Source organism: Cyprinodon tularosa, unplaced genomic scaffold, assembly GCF_016077235.1.
Source record: "Cyprinodon tularosa strain WSP-4 unplaced genomic scaffold, ASM1607723v1 ctg275, whole genome shotgun sequence".
Lineage (NCBI taxonomy): Eukaryota > Metazoa > Chordata > Actinopteri > Cyprinodontiformes > Cyprinodontidae > Cyprinodon > Cyprinodon tularosa.
The window spans coordinates 1,052,954-1,074,927 of NW_024038980.1; the positions used below are offsets into that span (position 1 = coordinate 1,052,954).

General features: G+C 38.3%; 1 protein-coding gene across 2 annotated transcripts; it reads right to left on the reverse strand.

Annotated features, from left to right (window-relative positions):
• On the reverse strand, nucleotides 1–15,591 carry dnajb5 (DnaJ heat shock protein family (Hsp40) member B5). 2 transcript variants are annotated; one of them, XM_038289987.1, is made up of 5 exons: nucleotides 15,519–15,591; nucleotides 15,187–15,399; nucleotides 11,707–11,974; nucleotides 9,050–9,708; nucleotides 1–1,309 (listed from the first exon to the last, which is right to left on the reverse strand). In XM_038289987.1, the coding sequence occupies exons 3-5, from the start codon at nucleotides 11,915–11,917 to the stop codon at nucleotides 1,076–1,078; spliced, it is 1,104 nt and encodes a 367-aa protein (XP_038145915.1). In that variant the 5' UTR covers nucleotides 11,918–11,974; nucleotides 15,187–15,399; nucleotides 15,519–15,591; the 3' UTR covers nucleotides 1–1,075. The 2 variants fall into 2 exon arrangements, with proteins under 2 accessions (XP_038145915.1, XP_038145916.1); XM_038289988.1 differs by having other exon boundaries at nucleotides 15,523–15,537.
• Between the last annotated feature and the right edge of the window lie 6,383 nt (nucleotides 15,592–21,974).

Sequence of the window (21,974 nt, forward strand, 5' to 3'; positions counted from 1 at the left end):
TTTGCAATGATTTTACCTTTTTTTTTCTTACATAATTAAGGATAAGCTGACTAGCCTTCAGTGAAAGTTGATGCTTTGAAAATATTTCATAGAGTAGGTTAAAATGTAGGTCCTGCCGCCAGTTTTATATTTTTAAATCATCAATGATGCTGACCAGTAAAAAAGGTCAGTAAAGATTATGGTAAAACAAAGTGCGGTTATTGCTGCATTATCTGAGTCACAGTTATTTCCATTTCCAGCAGAGTAAGACCTGCAGACCCTCTTTTGAATTTAGCCCATTGCATCTGGTGATCTAATTCTCTTATCTTGGCAGACCTGGAGGGCCAATGTACTGCATTTTTAGCAACAAATGAGCAAATCACAGCTCTGCTTTATGTTTTAAACAGATATAAAAATGTGTTGTCAACACCAGCACCTTCGCATAAATCATAAGGACTTTAAACCATGTGACAGATATAAAGGGAAGGTTCTGGTACTGAAATCTTTTAAAACCTTGGAACACCTTTAGACCAGGAACCGGCCCATGCCAAAGTCGGAACTGCTGCGCAGTGCGGGGCTTCTCACCTAACAGATGTTTATTTATTTTGAGGAGGGTCAACCATACAATTACAACCAGACTATAGCCAAAAGCTATGTTAGCTATGTTGAAGATAAAAGTCAGGCTTTGTGCCTGGTTTTAACACTCAATCTGCTGGTACGTTCGAGGTGAAATAATCCCAATTAAAAAAAGAATACCTCACACCTCATCCTTTCACAAAATGGCAAGGATCAGAGAGGAGGACAGCTTATAAAACCTCTGACAAATCAGTAAAAAAAACGTTAAGAAAAGAAGGTCAGGTAGAAGCCACAGTTGTGCAAAGCCCATTTTCAGCACCGCTTTACTATCCGGATACTGGTGTGTGTGCTTGGACCAAGTGACAACACATACAAAGCTAAATTCAATCCTAATCCTCACGGTTTTATCTGGATTATTTGTTTCTAAATGGTAAAGTCCTATAACATGTAGTTTACATTTAAACTATCAGAAGTGAATAAGTCTGTATGATGGGTGGGGTTGTAAGTTGGTGGTGCGCTCCTATGACTGGGGGAGGTGCTGTCTGATAATCTCTCGCGACTGAGGGGGGATCCTGTCAGGAAAACGTACAGAAAACTCCACGATGAGATCCCCGCGCTGTGACGGGTTCTTAGGAAAAGGCAGGCCTTCCCCTCTGACTCGCTTCAGTGTTCCTGGCTTGATGATGTCGTGGCAAGGGAGGGAGATGACGCGGTTTTCCAGCGTGGGAATACTAACAGTGCAGCCACACAGCGCCTGGAAAGAGAGAAAACTCAGAGGGTTAATATCTTAAAAGAAAGATTCCAGAGCCATGAATATCCTAATGACCTAATGTTTCCATGAGGTAAAACTGGAGTTTCTCTCCCCTCCAGAATGTCATCATGAGGCAAATGCTGTTGTGTGTTTTTTTGTGTGTGTGTGTGTTGCATGCATGTAAAAAACAGAGAAACAGGAGTATCATTGTATAATTAATATATTTAGCATGGAGTACAGCACTGTGGGGTTTGGAGAAAAGCCTCGAAAACATTTGAACCTCAGCGAACTTGGAAGAGTGTATCAGAAGTGTATCAGGATTGCACTGGCGTCTAATTTTAGCAGCAGCCTCATATCTTGGGCTAATGAAGTGAGGCAGGATTCGGCTGAGCTCGTAAATAGTTGGAGGGCTTGTCAGATCCTCGCAGTCACACACACACACACACACACACACACACACACACACACACACACACACACACACACACACACACACACACACACACACACATGTTGTGTCACAATATCCTTGTGGGGACCTTCCATTGACTTCCAGTCATGTCCCACTAATTTACAGGTGCTGGTCATAAAATTAGAATATCATGAAAAAGTAGATTGATTTCAGTAATTCCATTTAAAAAGTGAAACTTGTATATTATATTCATACATTACATACAAACTCATATATTTCAGAAGTTTATTTTGTTTAATTTTAATGATTACAAATGACAACAAATAAAAATCTCAAATTCATCATATCAGAAAATTAGAATATTACTGAAGACCAATAAAAACAAAGGATTTATAGAAATGTTGGCCAACTCAAAAGTATGAACATGAAAAGTATGAGCATGTACAGCACTCAGTATTTAGTTGGGCCTCCTTTGGCCTGTATTACTGCAGCAATGCGGCGTGGCATGGAGTCGATCAGTCTGTGGCACTGCTCAGGTGTTATGATAGCCCAGGTTGCTCTAATAGTGGCTTTTAGCTCTTCTGAATTGTTGGGTCTGGTGTATTGCATCTTCTTCTTCACAATACCCCATAGATTTTCTATGGGGTTAAGGTCAGGAGAGTTTGCTGGCCAATTAAGAACAGGGATACCATGGTCCTTCAACCAGGTACTGGTAGCTTTGGCACTGTGTGCAGGTGCCAAGTCCTGTTGGAAAATGAAATCTGCATCTCCAAAAAGTTGGTCAGCTGCAGGAAGCATGAAGTGCTCTAAAACTTCCTGGTATGTGGCTGCGTTGACCCTGGACCTCAGAAAACACAATGGACCAACACCAGCAGATGACATGGCACCCCAAACCATCACTGACTGTGGAAACTTTACACTGGACTTCAAGCAACGTGGATGAAGTGCCTCTCTTCTTTTCCTCCAGACTCTGGGACCTTGATTTCCAAAGGAAATGCAAAATTTACTTTCATCAGAGAACATGACTTTGGACCACTCACCAGCAGTCCAGTCCTGTTTCTCTTTAGCCCAGGCAAGACGCTTCTGACGCTGTCTGTGGTTCAAGAGTGGCTTGACACAAGGAATGCGACAGCAGAAACCCATGTCTTTCATACGTCTGTGTGTGGTGGTTCTTGAAGCACTCACTCCAGCTGCAGTCCACTCTTTGTGAATCTCCCCCACATTTTTGAATGGGTTTTGTTTCACAATCCTCTCCTGGGTGCGGTTATCTCACTTGCTTGTACACTTTTTTCGACCACATCTTTTCCTTCCCTTCGCCTCTCTATTAATGTGCTTGGACACTGAGCTCTGTGAACAGCCAGCCTCTTTAGCGATGACCTTTTGTGTCTTGCCCTCCTTGTGCAAGGTGTCGATGGTCGTCTTTTGGACAACTGTCAAGTCAGCAGTCTTCCCCATGATTGTGTAGCCTATAGAACTAGACTGAAAGACCATTTAAAGGCTTTTGCAGGTGGTTTGAGTTAATTAGCTGATTAGAGTGTGGCACCAGGGGCCATCAATTTTGAACCTTTTCACAATATTCTAATTTTCTGATATGATGAATTTGAGATTTTCATTTGTTGTCATTTGTAATCATCAAAATTAAACAAAATAAACATCTGAAATATATGAGTTTGTATGTAATGTATGAATATAATATACAAGTTTCACTTTTTAAATGGAATTACTGAAATCAATCTACTTTTTCATGATATTCTAATTTTATGACCAGCACCTGTATATGGCCTAACCGTGACCCTTGCCCTAACCCTAACCATTACCGACACATACCTATCCCTAAACCTAACCTAAACTCAATTCACACCTTAGTCCTAAACCTAACCCCCACCCCAAGAAGAGAAACTTTCCTTATGGGGACCAGTTGTTGGTCCCCACAAATACCTATGAGTCCCCAAAATGTAGCATATTCCTAGGAAATTGTCCCCACCAGGTATTAAAGACATGGCCACACACACACACACACACACACACACACACACACACACACACACACACACACACACACATAATCATCCCTTCTTTATCTCACTGCACCATGAGTCCCGGGATGCGGGTTTTAAAGACTTCACAGGCTTTGTGCTGGGCATCTTCACCACATTTAGGCTGAGCAGAAGTAACTATTTTAACACCGTGACTGAACATCTGAACGGAATACAGACCTTATATAATGCCTAGAAGCAACTGTTACAAAGAAAAGCAGTAAAATAATAAAGTCAGGTGTGAAGAGATGCAGAAGGAGAGCTGTTAGAAACAACCACATATTTACAAACAGAGAGAGTAAGAGAAACTAAACAAAACAGTAACTAGGAGATTTATAAAGAACAAAATGCCAGATATTAAAAGTATGACAGACTTCCTTTTAACAAGTTTTACAATTAAAATTTAACTGCACTGCAAGTAATGGAATCACACATGTGCTATTTGCAAACTCCACTACTTCCTTTGTTTCCTGTCTTTCATGACTGGACAGAGTAATCCAGGTGTGTTGTCATGGTTATGAAGGTCAGACACACCTGGATTAATCAGGAGCCCATTTTTCCAGGTTGTACAGCAAATAACTGATTTGTTGAATTATTAATTAAATCAAGACCATAATTTTAATAATGTATTTCAAATATAAACGGGACTGTTTCTTATGTAAAGTGAAATTTAGTTTGTTGTAAACAAATATTTGTGGTTTGAAAATGTTAATACGTTTTTTTAAACATAGAATAATATTATATTTCAAGTGTTCAATGTTGATTTTGAAGATTAGGTATTAAAATAAATGAAAACCAAGAGTTGAGGTTGGCAGAAAGTCTAAATATGATCAATAGCATGATATTATCTAATATATAAATGTAATGTTCTGGCTTATACAGTTTCTAGAAATACATTAAACCAATAAACTAACGACAGATTAACTAAACAGCCAGATACATAATTATGAAATGGAGTTTTAAAACTTAAAAATAAAAGATTTTATAACTTTTATTTTTTAAATCTGCTTCTTAGAGTGCAAGAGTCCTGAGTCAAGTTCATAAAGCTGTCCTGTATTCAAACTTGGAAAACAAATGGAGCACGTCTCATCGACCAAATTCCAACCACTGCTAACTTCCACTCCATCGGCTTTTCATGATGTAATCGTGCATTTACATGAGCTTAACTTCTGAGAACATCTATGTCTGTACTTGGTAGTTGTTTTCTTGCACTGTCTGATAGGATGTTAATATGGACCATTGAATTTCGGATCAAACAGAGCAGCTGCTTCAAAGGGCACAGATTTTTTCAGGCATGACATCAGCGTCCTGTCACCCACTATATACGTTACTCTTTGATTTGGTCTATCGGCTGCTTTAAACACTCGTCCTCTGAACACTTTCATTCACTAACTCCAAAATCACACACAGATTCAGGACGCCATAGCTCTGTACACACAGTCATCAGATGAATGATTACATAAGACTCTGCATCTAATAACAATACCATAGAGACCAGCACAAACAAACCATCAATGACACTTTTTACTGTCTTAGACAAAAATAACTCTAAAGATTTAGAATAATTCCTCAAAGCCAAACCGCCATGATGATGATTATTTTTACATGTTTAACATTAAAATATCAATTTGGTTGTTGCTTTAGGTGCAGCCTATATGTGTCCTTATAATCCAAAGTACCCTATCCTTACAAAGATGTGGAGTAAAACACGGTGCTACTTTTACTAAATTCCATCAGATTCCTAATGGCTTTTAAAGTAAATTTTTGCTTAAAGTTTGCAAGCAGTAAACACCTTAACAGCAGATAACTGTTAACGTCCTTATTTGGAAGCATTTATTGATCCTAGAGGGTAACAGCTAATCGGAGATAGGCAGAGACCAAAGCAGGTTCTGAAAAAGCTCTTACTTTAAACATGATATAGTACTTTGCAGAGTTTTTTTAACATTCCTTTTGAAGAACATCATAAGTATCTGCTCAGTGTTTTATAAACATCTAACTCACCTCATATTTTCAGTAGATGTATTTTATACCAAATGTGATGTCTATGTACTTAAATCAGCATAAGGATCAAGTCTTCTACATTGCTTTACCTTTACATTTGTGCTTGAAAGATTACAAACTCTATAATGCAATTCACAAACGTAATAATACATCAAAATGATACAAATGTAAGTCATATATATATATATATATATGCTTGAGGGTTTTATATATAAAACCCTCAAGCATATCTGTATATCTGTTATTCATTCTGTTTTAAATGTTTTGCTTTTTTTGAGGACAGCAGAAAGCAAAAGATATAGTAATGTTACTAGATGACAAATAAAATTTGTGGTTAATGTCAAGTAGCTCCCAGGATTATGATTAATTATGATCTGTATCTGGGGGAAAACATGCATAATAATTGTGTGTTATTGCAATCAGTTCAAGATCTAACATTTATAAAAATATAAAAAAAAAACTATAACTGATCCATTGATCTTTCCAGCACTGGTTTTGTATAATCATTCATTAATATGCTTATATTTTAGAATAATTTAATCCATTTATCATTTATAGTTCAGCAATACATTATTGTTTAATTTAAGTTTTTTTTCTGAAGAAATTTATTTGATAGACTTTCAGTGTTCAATCCTTACAGAACCTTTTTTTTTCTTTCTATAATTGATTTTAATTTATATATAATTAAATCATATAGAGTTTTATTGTGACATTTCATAAGTTTGGCCTCAGTCCAAACTCTGTGAACTGTAGTACAGATAGTCTGATGTAGGTATATGGAGTAGATTATCCTAAATAAGAGTAGATTTGGAAGTAAAGCAAGAGAAAAAAAGTGGATGCATTGGTGTTACAACTTTAAAGAATAGAAAAAGGTCTACTAAGCTAAAAGAGATGCCTTAGTCAGATTGAAAACTGTTTTTGCAATAGGAATCACTATTTGTTACCTTTTGCTTACATGGAGATAGAATAAAACCTTTTATTGCATTGATTATACAATGCATTTTCTTTTGATTCTGCTCCATTTTTATTTTCCTGTCAGAGCTTTGCAATACTCTGAAGATTTCCAAATAGGTTTCATACAGGAGGATCAATGGGGGCACACAATATCCAGCATTTGCATCTACTGCTGAGACTATTTCTGATACTGGAGATGCTTCAAGATGGTAGGCACTTATTTTGGTTTGCAAAAGTAGTTGCTGGCTTAAACCTCTTATTTAGCTTATTGGATTTATACTAAATGGAAATGTTAGAATTGACCTAAACTAATGTCATATTTTTTAAGATTTGACATGAGCATCAGCAGATATAATGGCATTCAATTTAATCCTAACACAGGGAGCCATTATCGTTGTCATATGGGGGCCTCCTATAGGTTTGACAGGATTGGGATCTGGAGAAAAAATTGGTTTGTCAGATTTGAAGTATAACTCCTGTTGTTTGTGGCTGCTGTCACAGTGACAACACAGCAGGGCTTTAAGACTCCCATGTTTGGCACAGCATGTTAAAGAAGACTTGGCAGCTCTAAACTCTGGATGTCTACTGAGGCATGCTCCTGGCAGAAAGCTAACCTGAGCAAACTATAGAAGAACCCTGCTGTCAAAAATCTGACGTAATATTTAATACGACGACATCAACACATCCTCTTCTGTTTTGGTCCTTATAGCTAGGAAGCTGGCTCTTATTTAGAGCAGCAGTTATGGCCGTGACAAAGGTTGTTTTTAGAGTTCATGACATATTTCCCATTTTAATAAATTGTGGCATGCTCAGCCTGTATTTAATCATAGGTTTTCACTGCAGCATTCCTTAGCATTTTTGGAAAACGGAGAGCGGAGGGAGGAGTGATTTATGAGCTTCTTTTTTGCTGTGGAAACCAAGTCATCTGACCCATTTCCCAGGATGAAGCCCCCACCCCAGAAACATTTCCCCCTACTTTGCCTCATCTCATATTTGACTCCATCAGACTTAATTCTCTTATCCAGCTGAAAAGGTTTCGGCTGTAGGAGTTGTAGAGTGCAAAACTCAATCGCTTTTTAAGGTTTTGATTTAAAAACATCTCCAGCTTTTAAATATGACTCACTAAACTCAAAGTGTTTTAGTCTGTACAGTCGCACTGTGAGGCCACTTCTGCATTACCTCAGTGATTATTTCAAAGTGTTGCTGAAGCTCTTAAAAAATAAAAAATAAATTCAGATCTGCTTAAGTTGAATACAAAGAACTGCACAGACTGCTGCTCTGGGGGCACCTGTCATTAAGCGGACTGAAGACAAAGACACTGCAACCTTAATGGAAATATTAAAGCAATGGTGGACTCACTGCCCCCCAAAATGGAGGAGCAGCCAAATTAAATATCCTGCCAGTTGCAATAATAGCTGCTGGGACTGTCACCACTGTAACACTTCAATCCATCTTTAACTGAATGTGTGCAGTAGATGGATACTTGTGTGCTCTCCTAATTGTTTATCTTTGGGATTTCATGCACACAACAAATGAGGGTGATGGTTCGATGCCTTTCACACCAGGACACCACATTCCTGCTGTTTCTCTCACCTCAGTGGCAGAGGCTCTGCTCCGACTGATCCTTCCTCACCTTACATGTGTATACACCTAGAAGCAGTGCTTCAGGACTTTGGGAAAGGAGGCAGAATAAAGCACATTGAAAAAAGGATTCATGCACTTTAAACGCTTTCAAATTGATCATGTTACAAAAGCAAAGCGTTTAATGTGGATGTTTTGTTACAGACCAAATAAAAAATAGAGCATAATCCTCTGCAGCTCCTCCAGAGTCTCTGAATGATGCTCAATTTTCCCTGCTGGTCAGTTTAGCTGAATTGATGTCTCAAGGTTCACCTAAGAATAAAATTTTTGGGCTTCTACTTGGGACGTAGAAAACATTTTGAATGCTGCAATTCTGTACAAAACATAAAAAAATAAAATAAATAAATAACCAAATATTTTTCATATGTAAAGAAATATAAAAATCTTTCATCCTTTCCCCTTCCTTCCCATTTCTAAACTAAAACCTGCTGTTCTGTCTGATAAAATAAAAATGATATACTGAAAGGTGCGGTTGTCATACTAAAAATGTGAAAAAGTTCAAAAATATTTTCACAAGCCACCCAACCAGGCCATTTCTGGTTATTGTTTCCAATCTCCCCATCTGCATCACTGCAGTGAAAATCTGCCTGGCTGGACCCACTGGGAATCAAACTCCCACTCTCTGAAGCATTAGCAAACAAACTGTGGGTAGAACTGCAACATAAGAGGATAAACAGAGATGAAGGAAGTGGGACGTACCTCTTTCAGGGTTATCTTGCAGTTATAAATGATATTGGAACCATCTCTTTTGAAGTGGGCATGCCCCCTGTCTTTAAGTACAAACACTATGTCGGCGGGAATGTTCTCCGGGGTCTCGTCCCCCTCCTTTGGGAAAGTAATCTTGGTCCCCTCCTTCCAGCCCTTCTTGATGACAATGTTGAGGATCTTGTCCTCTGTCCTCATGCTACGCCCGTCTGGATTCAGCCTGCGACGAGTGATCTTCATACGCTTGGTGCAGCCGTGAAAGATCTCCTCCAGCGAGACTTTCAGCTCATGAACCACTGGAGCATCCTGGTGCTTACGGTTGGTCCCCACACGCTCTGATGAAGCTGCCCCCCTCCTCCTGCGGCCCTCCCCTGGAAAGCCATTGTTCATTCCTCCTGGAAAGCCAAACTGTCTCCCAAAATGAGCAAAGGGGTCATCCTCATCCATTTCTGCATCCTGCTCTGCTCCGTTGCTGTGATCACTGTGGAAAGGGAAACCGTTGGAGCGGCTGTGGCTGGAGCCGAAGAACACATCGAAGGGGTTGGATCCCCCGAAGAAGGAGGCAAAGGTGGCATGGGGGTCTCCATGGAAAGTGTAGTGGTGCGTCGAGTTCCCAGGAACACCTGAAGAGCTGCTGCCTCCTGTCTTCAAACCTACAACAAAACAGATTGTGAGGAATCGCTTTATTATAAAGCACAAATTAAAAACATCCTCTAACAGCTTAAACAGAACATGCTGGGAAAGTATGGTATTAACTATTTTACTAATGTGAACAAAGAGATTTTTGGATTTTCTGACTCATTGTTTTCAATTTCAGACAAGCACAAAATTATACATGTAACCAAATTATATATGTCATAAATTAAGCATAATGTTTGCAGGCATTATATTTATATTTCTTTTTTCCTTAGATTGTATGAAATAAAGTAATCATTCATTCAATTTTCTGAAGGCAAAAATGTTTATATTAGGGCTGATCCATCCATCCATCTAATACTGCTTATTCTATCAGGGTCGCGGTTGGGTTGGTCCCCAAATCCAGCAATAGGTGAGAGGCGGGGTACACCCTGGACAGGTTGCCAGTCTGTCGCAGAGCAACACAGAGACGCAAAAAAGACGTACACCCCTGCACACACACACTCACACCAAGAACAATTTAGAGATGTCATGTGTGTTAGGAAGCCAGAGTACCCAGAGAGAACCCATGCATGCGAGGGGAGAAAATGCAATCTCCATGCAAAAGACTTCGGGCCGGGATTCAAACCCAGAACCTTCTTGCTGCAAGGCAACAATGCTACAAACTGCTCCACTGTGCAGCATCTATTAAGCATTCATTTGTATCTAAATAACATTTTATATCTTTGATCTGCCCTATCACGTTGATTTTAATATTTTACCTATCAGCATTTTAGTTTTTGACATAGAACTACATAAATACAAACAGGTAATAGGCCCTAAATCATTGGGAGTTACTGGCTGCTCCTTTTGGGGCTGCCTGGACCCCATGTAGGGAATTGCTGTTTTCGGAACAGGGGTCACGTTTAGGGCTAAGGTGTAAATTTAGTTTAGGTTGGGATTAGGGTTAGGTATGAAAGGATATTCCCCGCAAAATACAAAGGTTATTACTTTAGGTAGTTGCCAAATTGAAACTTCTAAAATTTGTATTTATTTAACAAAAATTGAAATTTAGGTGTAATAAAAATTTTTGAGAACATTAATAGCGGACTATGATGACAAACACTGTTAAGGTCCATTTGTAAAGGAAACAGGAGCTTGCCAAAGGTTCCTACGTCCGCATTGAATATGTAAAAACTGGCAATGAGGGAATGAACATGATATTTTGACTTTATATGGAAAACAAAGGTTTGTTACCTATTTGCAACAAAATACCACTGCATTATTTTGAGATTCATGCAGCCTATAGATAAGACAGTTATTTAGGCAATCTATGGTAAATATTTTTTTTCTATAAAAAGAAAAAAAACCTAGAAAATCGACCATTGAATTGTATGCTCTTTTGAAATGCTTTTTTTCCCCCCTGAAAGTCTGCAAAACGTCAGATACCAGACAGAGAACCCAGCTGAAAAAGCGCACACAGAGGGTAGATAACAGCTGAGATAATGAACCAAGCGTGGGCAGGAAAAATCCCACAGCATCACCGATCTTCCAGTTCTGCTGCTGGTGGAGGAGCAACGGCTCAAACACGAGGTCATAGCAAACAACAAGCTCACACAAATACACACAAACGTGCGCAGAACACCCACGGATGCAAACCACAGCATTTGCTCCTATTCATATCTCAGCAGCAGAACGATCTTGAGCCACCTGTCTGTCAGGAAACACGGACACACAAATTCATACACACACCAAACCAACAGCTGAGGTGAACTATAAGTTATTGGACCTTGTGATGGTTTTTGACACCATAATAACTAACAATCACACACATAAAAAAGCATGGAGGAGATGGAATTATTACTTTAGTGGCTGGAGAACAATTTTGCGATATTAGATCTGTGCCTGAGTTATCTCGGTTGTAATGCCTTTTGGCTTCTCAGGCAGAGCCCTGCAGGAATCTCTGCATGTTCTATGAAGGTTTTCTTTCATTGATCAAAGCTTTAGAAGAAGAGCAGGGATCATTTCTTCCTCACCTTCCTCTCCCAGCTGGTCGTAAACCACCCTTTTCTTTGGGTCGCTGAGTACCTCATAGGCCTCTGCGATTTCTTTGAATTTCTCTTCCGCATTTGGATCTGTGTTCTTGTCTGGGTGGAAACGCAGTGCCATGCGCCGATAGGCCTTCTTGATCTCATCCTCATTGGAGCCCTTGGTGATCCCAAGGGTCTTGTAGTAGTCCTTCCCCATAGCTGCAACTCTCAGGACTCAAAAGCCCCCCTCTTCTGCTCAGACTGTGCTCTAACACTGGTGAGACACAAACACAGAATAAGAGTTTTTATAACTACAGAATATGATTGAAAAGCAGATTTATTCCATTAATCCCATTGAAAAAGTAAAATTCACATACATTTTATTACAGATAACTATAAATTGCATCAAGTGAGAACCCACAGTTCAGTTTCTCACACAGTAAGCATAAAGAATAAGAGCAATAAGAGCAATAAGAGTCTAATGTGGTTATAAGGCCTTATGGTGAGGCAAACTGATGTTTATGTAGGTTAGTCTATTGAGGGTCTGCTGCACCCCCCCCCCCCTTTTTTATTTATTTATTATTATTATTATTATTATTATTTTTTTTTTTCCCCCTCCACCTTGTGTAAATGTACTTTGGGTTTTTGTTTGGTCAAGTTTAATTATTTGTAAGTGTATATATGTATGTTTCTTGTTCTCCTGTTAAAATCAATAAATAAATGTAAAAAAAAAAAAAAAAGAGTCTAATGGAGGGAAAAACTATGCACATCTGGCAGGGATAACCACACACTTTAGATAATCATGAAGCAAAGCCCTTTAAATGTTTTGGAGAAATTTAGAAGGTGGGGACAGCACTTGGACGTAACACGAGACAACTTCAAACTACCTGGACAAACTGGAAAGAGACTAGAAAAATGCACAACGGTATATATTTCTCTTTTCAAATGAAAGCAAATTTTAGATTTACCAACAACCCAGAGTCTAGAGGTGGAAAAGTTTGGGCGCATTCAGCAGCCATGCCTTAAGATCACGTGAAGCTCATGCATTACAGCTTCCTCCACTTGCTATCGGTGGTTAATGTGTTGCTCGATTTGTTACGAAATTTTTGTTTTCGGTGTAGATTAAGACATATGTAGCATTTGTTGTAATTTTTATTACATCAAAGGAGGACGATAAAGCTAAGTTAGCTCTAAAAATATTGGCCCACAAATATCGGCAGCACTTATTGATTATATTGATCAGTTAGACCAATAAATAATCGGTATCGTAATTTACCTTAAAAAGAACCTGTGTGGGTCGATCTCTAAGTTCTTTGATCAATTGTAAGGCTTTGATTGAAGGATTTTATTTTGAAAGTGCCTTTTCACAATGCTTATTAGAAGAAATTTTCCACTTGAGAAAGAAACAAAAGATGACTGATGGAGCATCACAGTAGTTATACCAGGCTGCAATGAAGAGAAGCTGTCATAGTCTTAAAACAGGCTCAGTGTCAATCATTCAAATGAAAAGGTTAAATGTAGAATAAAGGAGAAACAACTAGATATCAGCCTCTGCAGGTATAAATGCAACTTAGCCGCCTTTTGGGCACTGTTCAATTTAAAGCCTTAAATTGACCCCTAGCTTTCTGATCAATAGATGACTATAATTTACCCAATGAACAACAATCAGCACTATTAGAGCAGGTACTTTTGTAACATCGTCACAAAAAGGTGTGTGTTTCTTCAAAATAAAAGCACCTCATGTTTACAGCAATAGGGAACTCAAGATTTACAAGTATTGACTAATATTTAGTTCAAAAGTTAGCATATGGATTTGGTTAATTAAGCTAGAAACCACCTGAAGCAGGGGCTAAATCTGGGTGTGGTGATGGACTCAGACCTGAACCTTCAGAGGAACAATCTATCACCTGAAGAACATCACAGGATTATAGGTTAATGTCTCAGCAGGGCCTTGAAAAACAAATGTATGCTTTCATCTTCAGTAGAAATGATTACATCAATAAAGTCTTCACAGTTGATGAGCTGACCCAGCATGCTGCTGCCTGCATCCTCACTAAAACTAAGAAAATGGAGCACATCAGCACAGTCCTAAAATCATTACATTGGCTCCTCATATATTAAAGAATAGAGATTTAAATAATTCTCCAACTGTATAAATCACTGAATGGCTTTGCAAATAAATACATTCACACATCAACATCCCAGATCTATCAGGTCTTCTGGCTTAAGTCTACTCTGTACACCCAGAACCAGAACCAAAGAACGAGAATCAGAGTTTAGTTCCTATGCTCCTCTGGTCTGGAATAAACGTCCAGAAAATTGTAAAAGTGCTGAAACTCTCAGTTGCTTTGAAACAAGATTACATTGTTGAGATTGGACTCATTGTGAAAACATTACTGGTTTAAGGTTTTAGTCCAAAACATTTTTTTTTAACAAATCATCTTATCTTTTTTTAAATATAATCATTTTTTTTCAATTGTTCATTTTGATTCTCTTTAAATATTTGCATTTCCTTTATGCCACGCCGTTGTATTTTTCATGCAGCACTTTGAATGGCCAAGCTATTCTGTTTTCCTTTCACTTGCAAGTTTATATTTGCAGTATGTTTAATATTACATTCAGTCATGTTAAAAAAAAAAAATCCACAGCAATTTATTGCATTTTTATGGTTTAAAAAAAGGACATTTGCATTTGTGTCAATGTTATTATTGTGTTAAAGTGAGGATATAGGATATAGATATGATTTGAATTCATAAAACAACAATGCAGTGGAATCTAGTTGTCTTTATATTTAGCTAAGACTTGACTTGTAAAAATGAGCTTTGAACAAAGAATAAAGTTTCTCCAATTCTCTAATCTCCTAAACTGGTAATAATGATAACAGGTCTTAGTTGGAAGTCGGGCCCAAATAAAAATCTGCTAACGGGCCTCAAACAACAGTGGGCCGGCCCTGGACACGACATGCACCCCCCCTTAAATATCTCCTTTGGAGACTGTGAGATGTTTTAAGTGATATGTTGGGAACAGGGAGTACTGGTTTCATCAACTGTTGCCATGGTGATATGGTGCTGATGCAGACTGAGATGGAGAGCAGAGGAATCCCCTTCATCTCACTGTAACCAAGAGGGCTTCTCCTAGTCAGCTCTACATGGCAGCACTGCTATATTTTACCTCCATCCACCTCCTCCTGGACTGCAGGAGGAATTTCTACTGTAAAAAGGAAGGAAATTGGGCAACTGCGGACCCTGCTGATAAACTACCATAATAATGTGTTAACTAGGCGAACAGGCAGGAGAGAACCCCATCACTGCAGTGCCTCTGTCCTTAGAGAGAAAATCAGTTTATTTTTCGTTTTCCGTATTTTTGGTGGTGCCTTTACTTAAAGAAACAGCTCCAATTTGCGAAGTAATGCCAAAAATATATTTTCCCGATTAATGCATGTCCATATATAGGCAAACGGTGGAATAAGTGAGGAAATAGCCCTACCAGAAAGCCCAGTCAGTGAGGAATCAGATCAGCATGGTCCGTATCCTTTCTTCCCTTCAGCCCCGCCGTCTGCCCCGCCGCTCCGGTTCCGCTCCTTATAATATCCTGACGTCAGGACGCAGCACCGACCGGCGGGGATCACAGGTTTGGAAATAAACCAGTGACCAAACGCCTGCCTGAGGAAAAGCTCACTGCCAAATCTGTAGCAGAGCCCTGATGACGATGGGAGAGCAGGCAGGGTTTAAAGGCGTCAAGAATTTAACTCCTCGATTATGAAACAATTCATAAACTTAAGGATCCTTTAAAAGTGGATTTAAAAAATATGTCCTTACCAACCCTGTTACTGCTGCGTCTCTTCCTGGATATGTGTCTGAAATGAGGAGACTGGAGCGCAGACCCAGCCCCCTCAGCCGGTCTGCAGGGGCCACTTGCTTTTTTCTTTTTTTATGTTATTGGATCCACTCACAAAAGACACAAACTTTCCCCCAAAGAGTTAAATCTATCTACTTTTGCTTTTTCTGTTCTTATATCCCCCCTCCAGGTAATTAGTTTGAGTTCACTCAGCAGAGACAGAATCAAGTTTGGATCCTGATTAAAATGAAATAATAATAATAATGTGGGTGTGCATGTCCATGCAAGCGGTGGTATAGTCCTGGTCTGAGTCATAAGATGACTCCACTCATACCTGCATCTTCACCATCACCATCTATCTGTTTAAGGGCAGCAACTATGAAATCACAGCATGGAGACACCTAATCACCCCAGCATAGGGTATGGCTTTATCTTACTTTTATTTCATGCATTTAATCCATTAAACCTTCATCTCTGCAATAACCATCCAGTCAGTCAGGTATAAGCAGACTAAGTGGAAAAATGCACCCAGTTTTTCCTTCTTTTGCTAATCACTATTGGATCACTGCCAGGAGGTACAAGGATCAAATCCCAGTTTGCTTGTTCCTGCACCAGGTTTGCATGTTCTCCCTATGCATGAGCAGGTTCACTCCAGGTACTACAGCTTCCTCCACATTTACTGTTCCTTTTTGACAAAAAAATACTTTTAGAAGTACTTATACTGCACCATGCTTGTTACTTCAGTAATATCTTATGGAGGCAAAATCACCACCCCCACCACCAGCATTAAAACAAGCTGTGTGAAGTACAAAATGTAGGAATGATCAATAATAGCCATATCAAAGTGGTAAATGACACTGTTGCAGCTGTTGGACCTTAATGGGGATAGGACCTGGTATAACATACTGCTAACAACCAACTCTTCAGATCAAAACTAAGAGTCTCCACACATGCATAACAGCAAAGCCCCAAACCTCCACTTAAAATCTAAGTTTAGAAAGCCCTGCTAAAATTACCAGACCTTGACCCTCAGGAGAGAGCTTAAAAAAGAGATGCTTGCATGAGGACTCTTTTAAATATACTGTTCAACAATCAAAGCCGGAGGAACCGTTAAAAAGTATGTTTTTGAACAAGCAGTTTAAGAGGTTCTGCAGTAGATTATGTCAACCTTCAACAACATGTGTGCATGTCTTCACAATACCTCAAATATAATCTCTAGTTTTTTTTTTCACATGCATCAATTTACAAGACACAAAAAAACAGAGCAAGACATAATTATCTTAACAATTATGCATCAAAATGGGAGCGGACATATTTTCGCCCTTGTTTAAAACTTGACAAAAAATCAACAAAATATGAAAGAATGTTTTATTGCAGATGGACAGTCTCACACAATATTAGTCCAGTCAGTGAACAGGTTTGGAATCACGTTTTCAGAACCAATTGTTTTGAACTAGGGGGACACTTGTTTGTATTTCTGTTAAATCCATTAAAATAAATGTAACTGAAGCTAATTGAATGATTTGTAGTATTTTGATCAGAGGTCAATTTTCTGGTAGCCACTGGAAGCAACGCTTTATCCTACATTCACAAACTTCCAATGCTTACTTTTGGAGTACTGCAGCAAATAATCACATCTCAGAGAGACCAGTTTTCCAGTAACACCCAATACATACTGTATGCCACGACGTAATGCACTGATCTGAAAATCAACCTCAGACGCAACGCACACAGTGACGAGGGTTTGATCCGTCAGATGGAGTTAAATCACAAAGAATTCAATGTTGAATCGGGGCAGCAGCTAAATGCTAGGCTATAGGTAGCAGCCAAAACGTTGCAATTTCACATAATCCTAACGAGATCCGAAAAACCGTAGCAAAAACTAGCAAGCGGGTGATTATGTATGTTCACTAAGTAAATATTATATAAATAAACCCTACACTTCTCGCTATAAATGTAATCAAAACCCATTTAAATGCAGAAACTGATTGAAATTATTGATTTTCCCACTAAAAGTTAGAGAAATCTCGGCCATGTTTATACCAAAACGTTACAGTTTCACATTATCTTGAAAAATCTTTGCAAGAAACGAACAACACTGCATGAAAAGTGAGATTTTCATCCCCGTAAACTCCCGCAGATCTCCCTGATTTTCGTCAGTTTCCGACAATTTGCAACCCGCGCTTGTCCGCGTTTGTCGTGCCACAAATTGTCGGAAACGGACTCTGACGTATGTGGAGAGCGATCAGCTGTACTAATGGCCCTAATTAGCATATGAATGCAGCAAACCCGGGCGGCTGGCCAGGTCTGGCTTGAATAACCTACTCAGTATTGGCTGAAACCACTATTCTCAAACAAGTGAAATCGCTCGTGATTGGCAGCAAAACCACACGTGGCCACGCCAGGCTTTAATTTTCTTACTGAGTATTGGACGGAACCACTTCTTTTTAAATTAGTTAAGTCGCTCGTGATTGGTTGGCATATATATATATATATTTACATATAAATTTACATATATATATTTATGAATATACCGTAAATTCTCTAATATTGGCCTGTATTCCATTAGCGGCCGGGACTCTAACATTGGCCGGTCTCGCTGTCAGAGGAGGTAAATAATGGCCGGTCTCTAATACAGGCCGGGGCTATAAACGTTTTTTCTGGGCATACCTCAACATTATACTTGTGGTAGTAACATACAAGTACCACAGCCCTGCGCTGCTGGACAACAGGCCCTGACTGCTGCCCGTCTGCGCGAGGAAGAGAACAGACACGCAGCAGAACATGAGGAGGAGCGCGAGTGATGAGGAGATTAAAGGGAGAGATGAAGAGGAGGAGGAAACTGAGGAGGAGGATTAAACAGAATTGGAGGATTTTTTTTTTTTTTTTTTTTTTTTTACTTCAAACCAAGCGAGACATGGTAACTGTACTTTTTCAATAAATGAACCTAGTGTTTTATAGGTTCAAATAGACACAAAATCTCATTTTTATTCATTCCACTGGTGGTCTGTTTTGCTCAAATAGCAATAGAGGCCTGTCTCTAATTCTGGCCTCTTTCCAATAAAGGCCTGGACCGCGATGCACTTGAGTGAAATAAAGGCCTATATTAGAGGATTTACGGTATATATTTATTCATTCATATGCTGTGTATTTATGTTATTCTACACTACTACACAATTATTAGGCTACCATCAAGGACATGAATGAATTTATACAGGAAATGAACATTTGCCAGGAAGCTGTTTATGCAAAGAAAGAGCTTTATTAAAACACACACAACTATATACAACGCGTATCCAAACACACCTCCAGGCACCCATTGCAATGCCAAAATAATTGCCAACATCTCTGCTGAAAAAATTGAGAAGTTATCTGTTGTTCTTCTCTTGATAGAAATATTTTCTTTTGGAATATATACTGCTACTCCTGTTTTACCATTTTCCTCTTTTGATGCATCTGTATATATTTGCTCCAGACCGCCTGCACAAAGCAAAGCATACATCCTCCGCTGTGGCTCCCGTCCGCTCCGCTCTGAGTTTCTTGGAGATCGTAGAGGGCATGCGCGAGATGAACCAGGGTTTCCGCGGATCAATAAAAATAATTAAAAATTCATTCATTTTTTTTTTAAATCAAGGCCTTAATTGGCACTAAAATTATTTAAATATGTTTATCGAAGTATTTATAATTCTTTAATAAAAAATGCTTATAAAAACAATTTCGTCAGATATATTATATCGCTCCAGGCGGAGAAAAAGCTAGAGGATATTATATATACGTATATATGTGTGTGTGTGTGTTTACATACATACAGGAGTCATGGAACTATGCTTACAGCTCCTTCATATTTCATGTACACTAATAACTTGTGTACATGGTTCTTGTTGATGGCATTAAAACCATTTCTAATAGCATTAAAATAGCATTAAATTAGAGTCACTCATTCCTGTATGAACCCTGTGAGCGCTTAATTTAATATGACATATTAAAAAAATCCCACCATCATCCAGCATATGTTCAGTTTCTGCCAAAATATATATATATATATATATATATATATATATATATATATATATATATATATTTTTTTTTTTTTTGTAGATTTTTGTAACGGGGATAAGGATAATTCAAAACAGCTTTTTTTTAATGAACTTGTTCTCTACTCCCAAACTCAGCATCTCTTTTCATTCCTGTAATAAGAAGTTTCTTTTGAATGGATTTGATTAAAGTTTAAGTCCCTCGGTATAAAATAAATATTTTGATGGAGATGAGAAATCTCCTTCCTCGTTGGTGAATAACCAATAGTTTGGATCCAATCATTTAAATAAAGGGTGTTAGTTTTTTTTTTTATATATATAAGAATTGTGCTATAATTTCTAGTCACCGATCTGTTGCTGCTATATTTTAATTTGACGAACCAGAATTTGTCGATGTTCTTTTTCCTGTTTGGTGCGATTGCAATTGCGGATCTTGACCTGGCCGGACCTTATGACCACAGTGTACCAATCTTCTGATGGCTACTTCCAACAGGATAATGCGCCATGTTATAAAGTGAATCATCTCAGACTCATTTCTTGAAACTTTTCCACTTAAGTTATTGTGAATTGAGCATATTGACAGACAACATTTTATTTTTTACCTTAAATGCAATTTTTTTTTTAAATAATTACTGCTCTAAATGTATTGCTCTGTCAGCTAAAGATCTGTTTTGGTCTCTATACTTTAATTAAATAAATCAATTCAAGCTAAAATGTAAGAGTCTATACTGAGCCTGATCTCTTTGTATCAGAGATTTTCTTACCTTTTAGAAAAATGTCACTTGGAGTAGAACCCCCCCTGCAACCCTGATTTGCATTTGTATAGCTCACAGCATGTTCATTTACATGTTAAAGCCTCCCCTAGAATTCCATGGGGGGGAGGCATGGGGGGAACACTGCCTAAGAAAGTCCACATCAATTTCTGACAATTTACGGGAGTTTTCGGCGAAGCCTGCAAATTGCCTTAAACTGCCGCTAACCTGAAGTTCCACGACAATCTACAGTGCCGCATATTGACGAAAATCCCACTTTTCATGCAGTGCAAGCAAGTGAATATGTACATTCCCTGAGTAAATATTCAGGCAACAAACTATACATTTCTCACTAGAAATGTAATCAAAACTCATTTTAATGCAAAAACAAACTCAAGTTATTAATCTTTCCACAAAAAAATGAGCGAATGTCGGCCATATATATATATTTTTTTTCTTCTCCCAGCTGGAATCTTGAAAGTCACGTGACTAGGACGTAAAACAATAGAAAGCGTATAGGCAGAAGAAATTTAGAAGTACCACAAAAAAATTGCCATTAATGTACCTCCACTACGTTTTGCAGTGTGGACCAACGTAGTGGGGGTACATTTTCCCATGAGACTGGGTTGGCATAGGTCAGTCTGGATATTCCTTCAGCTTTAGAAAGTAAAATTCTGCCCCGAAGGGATAAATCTCTTTGGAGCCATGAATTAAATCTTTTCTTTGTTCTTTCTAAAATTGGGCTAAAATTGAGGTCACACCTAGTATCCTGTGTTTTGGTTAACGTTATTCCTAAATAATTAATGGTTTCTTTAATTGGAATATTGCAGAGATGAGAGAGTTCACATTTCTTAACAGCCATTAATTCACATTTGCTCACATTTAAGTAAAGACCAGAAGCCTCAGAAAATACTTTTATCAATTCAAGTGCTAGAGAAACTTCAGAAGAGTCTTTTAAGAAAATTGTTGTATCATCAGCCAGTTGGCTGATAATTCTTTTGTCCAGAACTGACATTCCACACAATTGACTATTTATTATGTGATTAGCCAATAGTTGAGTTGATAGCAGAAATAAGGGAAAATGTGACAACCTTGCCGTATACCGCGTTTCAAGTCGAATCTTGGGGATGTTCCGTTTTTCAATTTGATTGAACTATTTCCATTATTATATAATGTTTTAATAGTACTTCAGAAAAAATGACCAAAACCAAATAGGTTTAATGATTCAAAAACAGAGTTGTGCTCAATTGAATCAAATGCTTTGTAAAAGTCCAGGAAAAGGATAAAGCTTTCATCATTTATCAAATCGGGGTAATCTAATATGTCGAGCAGAAGCCTAATGTTATTTGCGATGTGTCTATTTCTTAAAAAGCCTGATTGTGTTTCTTCAATAATATCATCCAGAACTAACTTTAATCGCTTAGCAAAAATTGTGGCCAGGATATTGTAATCGTTATTTAGTAGACTAATTGGACGCCAGTTATCTATAAGTAACAGATCCTTCTTTGGTTTGGGAATCAGAGTAATCAGTCCTTGAGTTAGGGTGGGAGGAAGAGTTCCTTTAGTAATACTTTCATTACAGACCACCAATAAGAATGGAGCAAGATCTTCAGCGAATGATTTATAAAACTCAGACAGCAAACCATCTGTT

Bases quoted from the DNA above. Each gene is read 5' to 3' on its own strand.
- dnajb5 (XM_038289987.1), bottom strand. From the start codon at position 11,917: ATGGGGAAGGACTACTACAAGACCCTTGGGATCACCAAGGGCTCCAAT. The intron at 9,709-11,706 runs GTGAGGAAGAAA...GTTTTGTTGTAG, and splicing joins CGACCAGCTGGGAGAGGAAG to GTTTGAAGACAGGAGGCAGC. The intron at 1,310-9,049 runs GTACGTCCCACT...CTCTCTTTCCAG, and splicing joins GCAAGATAACCCTGAAAGAG to GCGCTGTGTGGCTGCACTGT.